Source organism: Leptonychotes weddellii, chromosome 13 (assembly GCF_054177405.1).
Source record: "Leptonychotes weddellii isolate Sample4059 chromosome 13, ASM5417740v2, whole genome shotgun sequence".
Classification (NCBI taxonomy): Eukaryota; Metazoa; Chordata; class Mammalia; order Carnivora; family Phocidae; genus Leptonychotes; species Leptonychotes weddellii.
In genome coordinates, this window is record NC_138381.1 from 64,419,003 (window position 1) to 64,435,489 (window position 16,487).

Genomic DNA, 16,487 nt, shown 5'->3' on the forward strand with positions numbered 1-16,487 from the left:
GATGGGGATTGAGGAGGGCACGTTCTGCATGGAGCACTGGGTGTTATGCACAAACAATGAATCATGGAACACTACATCTAAAACTAATGATGTAATGTATGGGGATTAACATAAGAATTAAAAAAAAAAAAAAAATTTCCTTCCTGGCTTCCCTCTGGTGGCAGTGGATTTGGAGAATACTGAAGTTCTCCAAAGAGAGAAAGAAAAACAAACAAACAAACAAAAACAAACCTTGGAAAAGCAGGATAAAATACACATAAAACACCCTCCCTGTTCCCATTCTACCACGCCCCCATTTTTATCATATTTCCAACACCCCGTTGCCCCAGTGCCCCATGGCTCCCCTAAATAGCGCAGTGGCTGAGTGCCTCCCTGTCTGTCTTCTTGCTAGACGGCAGGCGCCCAGAGGCCACCTGGGGCTTGCTCTGGGTCCTCACATGGTAAGGGCTCCACGACATAACACTGAGGGATCCAGGGGAAAAGGGTCAGCTCAGCGAATCACTAACATGTCCTGGTCGGGGGTGCTGCCTAAGTCTGCAGCCCACGCTACCTGAGCCAACCCCGAACACCCCCTTGGAGGGGAAGCCACCCGATGCCTGGTCACTCCCCGGCTCCTCCCGAGCACAGGGCTCTGACCCAGACATTGGCCAGTGTCCAGACAGCCAACTCCACAGGAAGGACAAGGGGCAGGCCACGTGGGCAGACCCTCCCCTGCCAGAGGAAATGAAGCAGCTAGGGAGAGTGACCACTCTCATTCAGACTCATTCAGCAAACCTCCAGGGGCTGGATCTTGAGTCCAGGGTTGAGCCTCCGGTAGGGGGGCTGAGCTTCTTGCCATCCTGTGCCACCACGCTCCCTTAACTAGAACATGCAGCTAACCAGAACACTCTCAGCCTGACCAAGTGATTTTAAATTTGGATTCCAAGATATCTAACTGAGACTGACCAAGTGGGTTACCTTACTCTTCAGAGCTTCTGTTCATAAAATGACACAGCTAAGAGAAGGCAGAAGTATACCCCAAAGTTTGTCCCCAAAGCAAGACAAAGTATTCGCAAGATACATAACTAGCAAAGAGCTTACACCCAGAATAGCCTACAAATCACTAAGAAAAGTAGCCTACACTTTGAAAGACGAACATACGGCTTCATCAGGCAGAAGTAGCTCTCCAAATGGCCGATCTTCTTTGAAAAGGTGATCCGCCTCTTCACTCGTCAGGGAGAGGCAAAACGGAACCTCAAGATGCCTCCTCCTGCAGAATGGCTAAGATGTGAGTAACGAACAAACCCAGGGGCTGACTGGAATGGGACACCGGTGGGCCGCATACCCTGCTGGCTGGAGTAAAAGCGTCTACAGACAGTTGGCAGAACCATGTGGCTACCTCCACCACAGTTAAAGAACATGTGTACCGTGACCCACAGATACTACACTTCTAGGTCTATACCCTACAGAGATGCACACACGCACGCCTCCCTCCCAAATAAAATAACACGGGGAAGAAAACGGGCACCGTAGCTGTATTCCTAATCACCAAAATCCAGGCACAACCTACGTGTCCATCAACAGCAAAATGGCTCAATCATGACATAGTCTCAGAAATAGCAAGGAAGATGACCAGCTACTACTTACAATAATATCAGTAAGTCTTGTATGCATCAATGGAGAAAAAAAAAAAGGCAAGGCCCAGGCCAGAACAAGTGGTTGGTAAGAATTCATTTGAGAAGCAACATGAGCAGATAATCGAGAAAAGGCACTCAAGCTAGCATCTGGCTCATCACCTTCTCCCCTAAACCTATGGGCACCTTCCTTGATCTTCCTCACAATTACTCAGTGCTAGCAACGCTGATCCTACGATGGGCCACTCCCCCCCGTTTGTCTGGGACTTTTCTGGTTTTAAAATCAGAAGTCCTATGTCCTGGGAACACCCTCAGACCTGCACAACATCCAAAGGTTCTGGAATTACAAAGACAAGGGGTTAAAATTCCAGTTTCCCCGAATGGAAAAGCAAACACAACTGGCCTGAACCCTCCCAAAATGTCAGCATCTAAAAATACAGAGAAAGAGAGACTGAGGATCTACAGCATCGTGAAAACTGAATGCAAGCGCTTTTGCATCCCGGGTTGGATCCTGAACATGGAGAAAAACCGCTACAAAGAACATTATTGGGGTAATAGGCAACATCTGCATCATCGGCAGATAAGATTGGGAGTCGGCAAACTTTTTCTTCAGGGACCAGAGAATAAATACGTTTGGCTTTGCAGGCCAAGAGAAAAAAAAATGAAGGATAGATATATATATATAGGTAGGTACTATATTTACCTAATCACTTTAAATTGTAGCCACTTAAAAATATGAGAACAATTCTGAGCTCTCAGGCTGTGATTAAAACAAAAACCAAAAACAGACAACAAGAAACAGGCTGTTGGTTTGAGCTGGATTTGGCCTGTGGGCCATAGTTCATTGACCCCCGGATTAGAAAACATGTTATCAGTGCGAAATTTCCCATTCTGATTAGAGCAAAAGGGCATCATGTTTGTAAGTCTTTTCCCGATAATTTAGAAAAAGATAATTTGGAGAGAGGATGATAAAGCAAATGCAGTAAAATGTTACAGACTGATGAATCTAAATGAAGGCTAAACACGGATCCTCTGAACTATTCTTGCCACTTTAAGTTTGAAATTCTTTCAAAATACGTTATTTAAAAAAAAAACAACAACAACAAAAAAACCAGTTCCTCCCCAACCCTGTGACTTTGGGCAAGTCTCCTGTATGCTGAGCTTCCTCCTACATACAAGGAGCATAATATTAGCTGCTTCCCAGGGAGATTCAGGGCCCATCCTGTGAGTCCCTACTCATCCGCAGAGCACCTGCGGTATGCAGACCCACTCCTACACTCTGGCCCCAAATAGAAAAGGCCATGCTCACGCGGTGTTCACTACATTCAAGTGGTTGAGGGGCTCAAATTAAGTCATGGCATCTAACTGCTTGGCCCCATGTCTGGTACAGCGTAAACAACGGTTGCTTGCCATCGATATCCTCGTTGTTTTTGGTTTTTTTTAAGATTTTATTTATTTATTTGACAGAGAGAGAGATAGAGTGCATGAGCAGGGAGAGGGGCAGAGGCAGAGGGAGAAGCAGGGAGCCCGATGCGGGGCTCGATCCCAGGACCCTGGGATCATGACCTGAGCCGAAGGCAGACGCCTAACCGACTGAGCCATCCAGGCACCCCAATATCCTCATTGTTAAGATGACTATGATCGCCCTGGTGGATGGCTGGCTGCTCTAGGGCCTGGCCCTCCACAGCGCTCAATGGTAACAGGTCCTTTTGGGGAGACGTATAGACATCACTCCCTGCCTATAGTGAAACCAGCCATCCCCCACTTCATTTATAACAGCACTGGAAGTGTCAATATTTGTGGGGTGAACAGGCCCTCGATAACCATGTTCTCACCCAATTACACTTCGGTTTTTATCTCCTCTGACAGGAGGTTATGCTAATATTGAATCAATTCACTCCCACATCATCTTTAAAAAGGAAAAAAAAAAATAGTCTTCAAATAAAATACCCAGGCCACCTGTCCTGTGGTTCCTGGCTGGAGAGAAGCGTTCCAAAGGTGCTCACTCACACAAAAGACTCCCATCAGAGTCATCTTCCCAGAGCGGATTCATTATTTTCAATGTCTCATGGAAGTATGGGTGACACGGGGTGACAAACGTCCCGTCTAAAGGCACTGGGGAGGAGGCAAGTGTTATCAGTCTTCCGAGCACTAGCAGTGGGAGCTCGGGCTGTTGCCTGACCATGGCTGGGAGTTCATCATGTAGACGACACACCAGGCCCAATGGGCCAACCAGAAAGAACACAGAAGCTGAGCCTACAGGAGCATCTGGGGCTTTCCAAAGGGGTGTGAGGGCCCAGAGGGGGCAGAGGGCCAACAGGAGATACATTCGTGGTCTGACGTAGCACATACTAAACTCATAGCTACTGAAGTCTGTGGGTTCAACTCCCACCTTCATCTCTTAATGCCTTTGTGACTTTGTACAAGCCTCTTGGTACTTGTACTTAGTCCAGTCCCTGCCTTTAAAGGAGCTGGAAGGTAAACGGGGGACCCAGGCAAGCAAAGGCAGTGATTGTGAGAGACTGATGTGTACTGTTCTAGATCTAAACCCAGGAGACAGTGAGACAAGGGAAGTGGGCCCTCACGCAGCCCCTGTGGGGGTCAGAGATGGCTCCCAGAGACAATACCCAAACCCAAGCTCAGAAGAGAACTAGATCTTTTGCAGGTGAAGAGGTTTCAGAGGGCAGAAGTGAGAGGGCACAGCTTGGGCAAAGGTGGGACAGGTGGGACAGGTGTGAGGGACCCCAAACTGTCTCTTAGCGGCTGGTCAGGAGTGTCAGGAGCATGGGAGCCAGACTCTGCATCCATAAAGGTCACCTTGAGGAACCCGCACTGTATTCTGAGGGCAATGGGAAGCCACTGGTGGATCCTGACCACAAAGAGCCAAGACTGTACATGAGTTTAAAAAATTCTCTCTCCAGGGGCACCTGGGTGACTCAGTCGTTTGCGTGTCCGACACTTGATTTTGGCTCAGGTCATGATCTCAGGGCTGTGCGTGGAACCTGCTTGGGATCCTCTCTCTCCCTTTGCCCCTCCCCACCCCCAAATTCTCTCTCCAAAGATCAGGTGGCAGTTAAGATGGCTTGGACAAGGCCAGAGGCCAGCAGACATGACAGAACCCCAGATGAGAGCTCCAGGTGTTGGCTGATAAGGGGGAGAAGGGAGGGGACAGACTGAGGAGCTATTTAGGGGTACGAAGACTAGGTGAGAGCTTTGTGCTCTGCAGGAAGGTGTGAACATGGCCCCCCGGCCCTCCCCGGCTTTAAGTAAGTAAATGCAAGAGCTGAGCGGGGGAAGGGGCCTCCATTTAACAAAAGGCGAATACCATATTTCCTTTGGGGAAGAGACAAAGGTCAAAGGCATGAATCAAATGAAAGGGGGAAAAAAAAAAAAAAAAAGCAACCACCGCCCTGGAGAAAACATCTTCCACTTTCCCGTAGGAAGTCAGGTGCGTGTATCTGCTTCTCACAGATGTTATTTATGCACGGTGATTATCTCAATTACAGATCTTCGTTGTTGGGATTGCTTCTGTCTCCAGATTAGTGTGTTTCCAATGGAAACATTCCATGGGAATTAATTAGTAATTGGCTCCTAAAGAACAGGTGTCATCCGAATCCAAGCAACCCCTCACGTTGCCTTGTCTACCTGTTCCGCGAGGTCTTGTGAAACTGTGTGCCCAGAAACCTGTCTTCCATCAGCCAACACCTGTGACGGGGGACACGGGAGCTAGTGGGGAGCTCTCCGTTTTAAAAATCATTGTCTTCGAGTTTCTAATTAGGTCACGGAGGCAGGATTTGGATCCTAGAGGGTCTACCTTGCCTCTAGGCGTATTCCATGTTTTATTGCAAGGGTCTCCAGCCGCAGGTGTAATCTGAGATATAGCCAAGGCTCCCCATGGAGGGAAACTGGGTGGAAAGAGCCAAATAATTCCCTTGGGGTTCTAGATGGTGGGGCAAGGGGCAGAGAGGATGCCTGTCCGCAAGGGCAGCATCCAGAGATTCTGGAAGATAATCTGTCTAAGGGAACTCTCCCATGCTGCTGGTTCAGCCTGGCACCAGGTACATCAGGGCTTCCGCTGGGACCTGGAATCCTGCCATGTCTTACAAGCACTTCTGACCACACCCATCTCTGCTCTGTAACTCTCCATGGCTCCCCATCACCAAACCATTCCTGAGCCAGCTCCAGTCTCAACTACCAACATCACCCTCTCTGCTCTTACCCCCGCACACTTGATACTCCAGCAATACCCTGTCAGGAGGCATATACTCCCTGTCTCCACGTGCCTCTATCCCTTTATGCTCTTTGGCATCCTCCCCCCAACCAGCAATTCATTTCCACCTTTAAAGAGACAGCAGAAGCCACCAGCTTCCAGGCATCCTCTTTAGCTAACTGCCACCTCCCCCTTCTCCCCAGTAAGGAGCTTATCAGTCTGCTTGGCACGAGTCTGCTCCTCGGTCTGCCTCTTGCAGACTGGGAGGGAGCCTCCTTGAGGGAAGGGACCGTATGGTCTACTCCTTATCCCCGCAGCCTGGCCTCCAATCTGTCCCAGAGTGGCGACCGTATCAGTATCTGCTGAATGCAAATAGTTCTTTAACAGGGGCATTCAAACAATTCCCTCATCCGTGCCTTGAGAGAGGAAACCTTCCTCTGGGTTCTCCAGCACCGAGGTTAGCGAGCTGCAAGGGCTGCTGGGAGTGTTCACTGTTCCTGAAGACCCTCGCTGGCCTGACCTCAACAGCCCCCCACAAGCACTGGGCCAGCAGGAGAACTCTCCACTTTGAGAAAAAGTCTCTGGGAGGTCACGTCACACACCAAAAGTCACAAGATTAGCAAGTGCCAGATCCAGTCCTCTGGACTCAAATTTAATTCATTTTAAAACTGCAGAACAAAGATCCGTCACACTAACATAAACTCACTGTCAGTTTTCTCATCTGCAAAATGGACACGCTGCCACCGAACTTGAAAGGGAGTTTTGAGAGATAAACGAGGCCCTCGATTCCCAATTGAATCCTCTGATAGGATGGTTTAGAAAGGTAGATACCGGGTGCCAACCCAGACTTAATGAAAAAGAAAGAAAAGACTATCTGCGAGTGGGATCCGGAACCTGTGATTTTTAAACGATGCTTAAGTTATCTAATGTACAGCCAAGTTTGGGGATCCCAAGACACCAAGGAAAACCCTGGTACATAGTAGGTGTTATGTTAACATAATAGGTCCAAATGTTAGTAGGAATAATAGGGATTATACCAACCAAGTTGCGCAGGCGCAGAACTGTTGGCATCTGAAGCTTTCAGACATATATTGCTGGGTGCCCTTGGGTAAGTTACTCAGATGGTTTCTTTATTGGTTAAATGAGTCAAAAATAGAAATACCCCCTCCTGCAGTGATGGTGAGCACTTACTGTTGCCACCAGACATCCACAAGTCCCATAGCCTTCAAACCAGCCCCAAGTTTGTCCCTTCTAGCCAGCATCCTCACCACTTAACCCAGATGACCATTTCCTCCAGCCTGGAAGGGTCCATTGCCTCCTAATGGCATCATCATCCCCTCCCCAGCCATTCTCCACACAGAAGAGCGATCCTCTAAATCATCAATCAGATTATGTCACTCTCTGTTCGAAACCTCCCAATGGCTTCGCATGGCCCTTGGAATAAAATCCAAACCTTCTGGGTCCTATACGTTTGGGTCCCTGCCTTCTTCTCCTTCTCCCAAGGTAGTTTAGCTGACCACCCAAGCTACACGAGACCCCTTGTAAGTCCTTATTCCAGAACCTTGTTTATTTCCTTTAATACCCATATTAAGGTGTGGGATGTTTCTACGTATTTGTATCACTCTTTGCTTGTCTTCTTTGCCATCAGATATAAGTTTCGGGGTGCCTGGGTGGCTCAGTCGGTTAAGCATCTGCCTTCGGCTCAGGTCATGATCGCAGGGTCCTGGGATCAAGCCCCGCATCGGGCTCCCTGCTCGGCGGGAAGCCTGCTTCTCCCTCTCCTGCTTTCCCTGCTTGTGCTCCCTCTCTCACTGTGTCTCTTTCTGTCAAATAAATAAACAAAATCTTTAAAAAAAAAAAAAGATGTAAGTTTCACGAGGGAGGGTACCTCTCTGACTAACCATTTACACACCTAGATGGAGCACATCACCTGACACACAGTAGGTGCCTCATGAATCATGAATGAGTGAAGGAAGGAAGGAATGTATGAAGTTGTTCAGTGTCCAACCCAGCACTTAGGGCACAGATGGCAGCGAAGTTAGCTCCCTCTCCCTGTCCCCTCCTGTCTGCTCTCCCCACCTCTGTCCCTGGAGCCTTCAGGTAAAGGACAAATACCTTCGCTGGGAGAGAAAACACAGTGATGCCCAATGTCATCACCGCTTTATTTGATTAGCTCTGACTCTGGCATCCGGGACACGTGTCCTGGCAGCCGAAGCAACTGTACCCTGACCTCTGGTCCATGCGATCCCATCCTTATAACGATTTCCATGACAACAGCAACAGAAAGCCAAGGTTGTGAATTCCCTTTGATAGGAGCCGGATGCAGAGACGGGGAAGAAGGACTTTCAGAAGAATGAAGCTCTTTGATTCAGCTCGAGGCGCCTTCATTAAATACCACTATTTTTCAAGAACACACATTTTAACCCTGCAGAGGGAGGTTTCTCATGAATACTTAAAAAAGGAAGAAGAAGAAGCAACAAAACCATCATGGTTCCTTTTCAAGAACAATCACCTGTAGGGAGGGGGACGCTGGGAGGCTGTGGCACTAGGAACATTTGGGGGGAGGCAGGAAGAGCAAGGGGGCTGCGTGAACCCAAGAGTCCTGGCCCCTGACCAGGGGCTCCGATAACTCTGCCCACGTGAGGCAAGTCAAAAGGCTAAGGGTCTTCCACACACGTGAACAGCCAAACAGACAGGCAAAAGAACCCCTAGATTCTACACTTAGAATCATGAGTCCTGGATATGAATCCCAGCTCTGCCACTCAGCTGCTGTGCTGCCTTGGGCACGTCACTTTCCAGCTCTCAACAGGATTTCCCCATCTGTAAAATGGGCACATATGAGAGGGTATGAGGATTGAGTGAGGGGACGCACTGAAGCCCAGGTGATTCTAGTTTCCTGACATGGCCATGAAGAGAACAGAGTGATCAACTGTCCTGGTTTGTCCCAGGGCATGGGACTTTGAGCCCTAAAACCGGGACCATCAAGGACAAGCCAGGATGGTCGGTCACCCTAGCAGAGCATGGCCACTAAACAAAGAAACTGCTAAAAATCAGAGAATGATGGAGAGAGAAGAGCCCCTCTGAGCTTCTGGGCTATTCTCTCCAAAAACCCACCAAATTGGTCCAATCATGAGAAAAGCATCACACAAACCCAGATTAGGGGGATGCTTTCCAGGATACCTGGCCGGTACTCCTCAAAACTGTCAAGGTCATGAAAAGCAAGGTAGGACTGGGAAACTGCCCCAGACCAGAGGCGACTGGGCAGGCAGGACAAGCAAACACAGGGTCATGCCCTGGGATGGGTCCCAGAACAGGAAAAAGAATTAATGGAGAAACTCACAAAATCTGAATCAAGCCTAGAATTTAGTTTGGAAAAAAAAAAGGAGGGGGTTTCTCCCATAGGCTATAATCTCTACCTGAAATCTTTCATTTTACAGATGGGAAACTGACACCAGAGACAGGAAGTGAAGAAGCCTCTAGATCCAGTTTCTAGACTCTGCTGCCTCCTGCTTCCCGAAGAGCGGGGAGCCCAACGTGGGACTTGATCCTAGGACTCTGGGATCATGTCCTGAGCCGAAGGCAGACGCTTAACGACTGAGTCACCCAGGTGAGTCAGGGAATGTGGGTTCAAGGCCCAGCTTTGCCTTTCACTGGCTGTGTGACCTCAGGCAAATCTCTCACCCTCTCTGTTCCTTCATTTCCTCATTAGGTGAGTGAGTCCATTGAATTCAACAGGCAGGCGTTTATTCAGTATTTATTATGCACAGTGAACTGGACAGGCATCATGAGACACAAATAAAGCATAGTCTTGCCATCAGGAAGTATACAGTTTTGCCTGAGAGTACAAAAAGTACAGATAACCCATCCGAGCTTCTGGGGATAATCTCTGTGAAGATACACATGCGCACAGCCCACGTGGCAGGCCTGAGGCCTCATGAGAGAAGGCCAGAGAAGGAGGAAGAAGGGAAGGCAACACTCTGAGAAGGTGAGGTGGTGAAGGCAGCAGGAAATGCCTTCCATCTCCCCACACCTGGCTTTGGTGCAAATGGTTTTATCCGCAGGAGGCGTGGGTTAGAAGCATGCGAGCAACATCCCCACTGGGGCTCTGAGCTTCCCTGCATTGTTTCCAGCTCCCCGCGGGCACAGGAAACAAAGTCTTGAGTCCCCGCTCTGGGACCTCGCTCCCCAGGTCCCCCACCCCGCTGCGGGATCGGACCCATTCACATCTCTCAACACCTGCCGCCCTGGGCCGCGCCGTCTGCACTTGGCCCAGCCCGAGCCCGTCCCACCTCTGGAGGTCCTTGGCTTCTGCCTGGCCTCACCGCCCACCCGCCTCTGGTCCTCCTCTGAGGCAGCCGGGGAGGGTGGAGCCCTGAGTTCGAATCCTGGCTCTGACACTTTCTAGCTGTGTGACTCTGGGTGGGTCTCCTCCCCTCTCTGCCGTCTCCCTCGGCTCTCCAGGGAACTCGATGGGCCATCCTGTACAGCATAAGTGGGACATGGTGGGCGCTCCTGAAGGTGACAGCCAGAGATCAACATCATTACCGTTCTAATCGGTGCTGTTGGTGGTGGTGGTGGTTCGAGCTCTGCTTTAAGAGCACGATTACTGTTTGTTTCATACTCAGCCTAGGCGGCCACCACACACATCCATGCACACACACACGCTCATGCGCCGCACGCAGCCATCCTGCCCCAGGCCCCCGATCTGCCCACGTCCTTGAGATGCATTCTGCCTCAGCCCTGAGGAAGGGAACTGAACTCGTCCATCCCTTATAAACCCCTGCTCCTCATCGACCACCTCCGTGTGACCCGCCCAGCCCCTCAGTGTCTCCAATCTCCATGCAGGTCTGTGAAAGTCGGTGATGTGGCCACACCCATACCTGGGACCAAGAGCCACCGTCCCCTGGCCGGCTGCAGCATCCCCCCCCCAGCCTGGTCCTAAGGGGCCCCCATGACACCAACCTGGTTGTGCACTTTCTCCAGCTCCTCCTTGCTGACCGACGTCTTGCTATCCTCCATGCTCCCCAGAAGGAGCTGCACGTCTGACAATAGCGCATGAGTCCTTCTGAGGTCCCTCCGAAGACGCTTCTCCACGTCAAAGTCTCGATGGCCGATCTGGAAGCCAAGGGAAGGCTCTTGTGAGCTAAGACGGCAGAGCATTGGACAGGGTCCGAGTTCCCCAGAACCACGCTTCCCTGGCTTCAAATCCTGCCCCTGCCTCTCACACTGTGGGACCCTGGACAAGACCCTTCTCCTCCCTGAGCCTCAGTTTCCACATCTGCAAAATGGGAATGGCATCAACCACATGGGACTGCTATGGGAATTAAGCTGGTGTTTAGCCGAAGGCCTGACTCATAGTAAAGGCACACGAATATGAGCTGCGCTCACTGCTGTTTTCACAGCCTGGAGACATCCAAAGTCACTGGGTCTCACCTTTTGCACTCGTGTCATCCATATGGCCTCTCCTCACCTTGTAAGAGCCTACAGCTCGGGCGAGGCCCTCTGGTGACCGAAGTGAGGACAGCAATTACCCAGCCGGGGCTGAGACTGGATAGGGCCGGAGACTCCTGAGGGACTATTCATGCTCTTCCTGTGGGTGCTTCATCTGTGTTCATGCAAATTCACTGAGCCCTAGAGTGGGGTACACTATGCTTCCCAGCATGTACGTTGCACCTCAGTAAATAGTATTAAAAACAGCTGTACTGTTTTTGGACGTCTAAATCAAGTTTTTCTGTCCCTTGAGCTGGTCTCCTTTGCCAGGTTAAGGCGCGAGGCCATTTTCTGCAGAGGGATGCAACCCAGAAGCGAGCGCCTTCCTTCCCCCAGCATCCTGAATGTGTAGGCCCTCCAAGTGGGTAGCTGTCCAGTGGCTCCTGCAGAAGCCACATCCTAGACTCAGCGCCAGGAGGGCGACAACCCCCAGGGGCTGACAGTACAGGCTGAGGTGAGCGGAGTCAGGTGCAAGATCACCCCAGAGGCCCGAAACGAAACACTGACAGCCCGTGGTCTCCCCTAGAAGTGGCGCTGATGGGAAAAGCACCATCTGAGCATCTCTGAAACTCGGAAAGAAACGAACAGCCCCCTTCTTGGCCTCCTCAGGAGACCAGCGGAGAGAACATGGCACCGTCGATCAGATGGGAGTTTTCAAGAAAACGCGGTGTAGGTGTGTCAGCCACAGGACCCAATTTCTACACACCTGGATACCTGTGCCTTTCCAGAACCATTTCCTGGGATGCTCCCAATGCCCTGGAATATTCTAGAAAGAAGGTGGGGTTTGGAATGGGGTGGCCCAAGTTCTAAACCCTGGCTCGCCATTTGCTAGCAGAGGGGTGTATGGCTGCATGGGGTCACCTCTCTGAACCCAAGGCAACTCACCTATAAAAACAAGGTAAAAAAAATAAAAACTCCATCCTCCAAGTTGAGATAAGACAAGGATCAGGCATGATAATGGACCAGAGAACACTTCATATGCTGTCAAGCGCTTTATAAATATAAAGAATTATGAGTATTGTCTGATGACCTAGAACGCACTCCTCTAGATTCTGCATTACTATTTCTCCGCTCCCAGTTTGGAATTCTTTGAAAAATGAGTTGGTTCTTCAGATCTAGCCTCTTTGTTCTCAAAGGTATTGCTTTAAGTTTTAAATGTTGGTCCTATATGTGTGTGTGTGTGTGTGTGTATACATATATACATATATATATAACATAATCTCACCTGCTGAGCTGAGATCAGAACTGGACATTATGCCAGGCCCTTCGTCACATGTTATTACATTTAACTCCTGTGACAATCTCTTAAAAATAGACATTATAATTTCTATTGCCTTTATAAAAGCAGAAATAGCTTACATTTATAGAGAGCTTTCTAAGTGTCAGACACTGTTCTAAACCCTTTATGGGAGTTAACACGTTTGGTCCCCATGAAGAATCTATGAGGTGTGTAGTATTACAGTTCCCATTTTACAGATGATGAAGCTGAAGCCTACAGAGCAGGAAGTAATTGGCCCAAGATCCTGCCTCCACCGAGTGGCAGAGTTCGGATGATAGGAATCCAGTTGTCCTGACTGGAAAGAGGTGATTTCAGTGAAATGGATGATAAAAGAGGTAGGTTTTGCTCTTTAATTTAAGGGAAGGTGTTATGGAAACAGACAGGAACATCAGCCAGCTCAGGCTTAGATGGGATCAGGAAGAATCTTAGGTAAGTGGGAGCCAGGTGAGGTATGGGAAGAACATTCCAAGAAGAAGCCATGCCATGAGCAAAGACAGAGGGCTGAGAAAGTCTGGTGCCTCTGGTTCCAGTGATTAGCATGAGGGCATAAAACATGGAGGTGGGGCAGATCACAGAGCAAGAGAAGTTACCTGGGGCCAGCTCATGTCTTGTGAGCAAGGTGAGACTCTTACGTACTGTCATGGGAAAATGGAGGCAGAGCTGGTGAAATTGACATAGAGTAAGTGATCTACTCAAGGTGATGGCGTGGCTATGCAGCGGGGATTTGAACCCAGGCAGCTCAGCATTAGAATGCAAAGTCTTTAACCACTGCACCGTAGTGCCTTAGGGGAACCTGAATCATGATTCACTAATTTGAGCCCAGGTTCGTTACCATGATTGCATTCAAGCAGCATACTCAGCATCTCTCTTATTTTTTTCTTTTTTATCTGTTCTTGCTCTTTACACATCCCAGAGTATAAAGAGCATTCATTCTCCTGCAGGGCAGGTTGGCATCAGGGACATTCCTTGATGTTGGCACTGACCATGGCTCAGATATTACCACCATCCCTGCCAGGAAGACCCTGAAAATGCTGCTATCTGTCTCCTTTCCAGAGGGATCTTTGCAAACCCAACTCACAACAAAAACCTCAGACAAGTCACCCTCCCCTTCATAATGAATTGATACAGGAGAGGAGAGCAAAAAAGAGAGAGGGAGAGCTCATTAGGTTAATGGGAAATAAATGTCATCCCGCAAGTTTGCATTCTGTAGCGCAAAGATCCAAATTTGGATAAAGCTAGTGAATAATTAACCAATAAATCTAAATGATGTTTAGTGTTGTTGTGGACAACCGTATTCAAATCTCAACTGTTTCACCATTTATCATAAAGCCAAATTGTCTGGGGCAGTTGTTAAATGTCTGTCGTCAAGGATCTCTCTGAGCACTTTAAAAATATAATCTTGAAATGCTGGTAAGGATAATCAACCACTTTATAGATGGGGAGATTGAGGCTAAGAGAGAGAATGGATAACATTCTGAAAAAAATCAAACATGGTCAAAAAAACGTTGTTTCTAATTAAATGGACCTTAACCATTTTTAAGCAGCACAGTGCTAGATTTTAAAAATACAGGCTTTCAAATAATACAGACTCCATTACAAATCCACTTAGGCCACTAACAAGCTATATGATCTTGAGCAATTTGCTTTAGCTTTTGAGCCTCAATTCTATCACTTATAAGAAGGAACTAATAATACCTTTCCCACAGAATTGTTGTAAAAATCAAATACAGTATGTTACAAAAAACTACAATTAAATAGTTATCTATGGGGCATCTAGGTGGCTCAGCCAGTTAAGCATCTGACTCTTGGCTTCAGCTCGTTATGATCTCAGGGTTCTGGGACTGAGTCCCACACTGGGCTCTGTGCTCAGCACAGAGTCTGCTTGAGATTCTCTCTCTCTCCCTCTGCTCCTCCCCCAGCTTGTGCACTCTCTCTCTTTCTTTCTCTCTCAAATAAATAAATAAAAATCTTTAATATTAAAAAAACTTCAAAAGCAAGAAAGGAATAAAAGAAGAAGAAAAGAAAGGGGACAATAAGCCAACAAATACTGAACACAAAATAAGAGAATATAAATAACTTCACATATATCAGTCATTCCACTAAATGTAAATGAATTAGATTCTCCTATAAAAAGTTTGAGACTGGGGCGCCTGAGTGGCTCAGTCGGTTAAACGGCTGCCTTCAGCTCAGGTCATGATCCCAGAGTCCTGGGATTGAGTCCCACATCAGGCTCCTGCTCAGCAGAGAGCCTACTTCTCTCTCTCCCTCTGTCTCCCAGTTTGTTCTCTCACTCTCTGTCAAATAAATAAATAAAATCTTAAAAAAAAAAAATTGAGACTAAAACACTGAATTAAACAACACACACACACACACACACACATTTGGAAAGGTTGAACATGAAGGGATTTAAAAAAGGTCTTGCCAGGGGTGCCTGGGTGGCTCAGTGGGTTAAGTGTCTGCCTTCGGCTCAGGTCATGATCTCAGGGTTGGGAGATCGAGCTCCATGTTGGGCTCCTTGCTCAGTGGGGAGTCTGCTTCTCCCTCTCCCTCTGCCCCTTTCCCCTCTTGTGCTCGTGCACTCTCTCACTCTCTCAAATAAATCAATAAAATCTTTAAAAAATATATAAATAAATAAATAAGGTCTTGCAGGCAAACTAACTAAAAGAAATCAAGCAAGGGTGCCTGGGTGGCTCAGTCATTAAGCATCTGCCTTCGGCTCAGATCATGATCCCAGGGTCCTGGGATTGAGTCCCACATCGGGCTCCCTGCTCTGCTGGAAGCCTGCTTCTCCCTCTCCCACTCCTCCTGCTTGTGTTCCTGCTCTCGCTATGTCTATCTGTGTCAAATAAATAAATAAAATCTTTAAAAAAAAAGAAATCAAGAAAAATAAAATAAGGCAAAAATCATTCATGGAGAAAAGAGGGACCATATCATAATCAAAGGAACAATCTGCTAAGGAAATAAAACAATAATAAACTTAGATGCACCTAAAAACATAATCTCAAAATATATACATGCTCTGGAGAAACTCTTGCCCATGTGCACAGTGAGACATACGTAAGAATAGGCAAGGCAGTTTTATGTCTTAGAACAGAAACAACTAAATATCCACCAGCAGAAGAATGGAATTAAAAATAAAAAGAATATTGTGTAGCAGTTAAGATGAATGAATTAGGGGTGCCTGGGTGGCTCAGTCGTTAAGCGTCTGCCTTTGGTTCAGGTCATGATCCCAGCGTCCTGGGATTGAGCCCCGCATCGGGCTCCCTGCTCCGCAGGAAGCCTGCTTCTCCCTCTCCCACTCCCCCTGCTTGTGTTCCCTCTCTTGCTGTGTCTCTCTCTGTCAAATAAATAAATAAAATCTTAAAAAAAAAGATGAATGAATTAGAGCTCCACATATTATCATGGAGTGGTCTCCAAACATGGTACAAAAGGCAACAAAGTAAGTTGCAGAATCATGTTACTGTATGTGGTTAAAGTTCAAATACATATGCCAGGGAATTCCATACTCCAACCACAGGATGATAGTCTCCTCTAGGGAGCAAGGAAGAAGGGAGGAGGAAGGAGTGGGAGCTTTAGGAATGGAAACAAAGCCACCAACATAGCGAGAGCAGGAACACAAGCAGGGGGAGTGGGAGAGGGAAAAGCAGGCTTCCCGCAGGGCAGGGAGCCCGATGTGGGACTCGATCCCAGCACCCTGGGATCAGGACCTGAGCTGAAGGCAGACGCTTAACGACTGAGCCACCCAGGCACTCAAATGTTAAACAAACATTTAAGTGTGTTTTCTTTTCTTAAAAATATCTGAATCTGATACCGCAGATTTTTAATTTATGTGAACCCTGGGTGCTTGGTGCATAAGCATTGATTATATTATTCATTCTACTTTTCCCTGTGTTTG

At 48.1% G+C, this 16,487-nt stretch overlaps 1 protein-coding gene across 1 annotated transcript in view; it reads right to left on the minus strand.

Moving 5' to 3' along the window:
* MYO18B (myosin XVIIIB) overlaps positions 1-16,487 on the minus strand; it is a 242,026-nt gene that overhangs the window by 79,687 nt on the left and 145,852 nt on the right. The window contains exon 34 of the mRNA XM_081802559.1: positions 10,786-10,938. Within this exon, the coding sequence (XP_081658685.1) occupies positions 10,786-10,938 (153 nt within the window). The remainder of the gene's footprint in view (positions 1-10,785; positions 10,939-16,487) is intronic.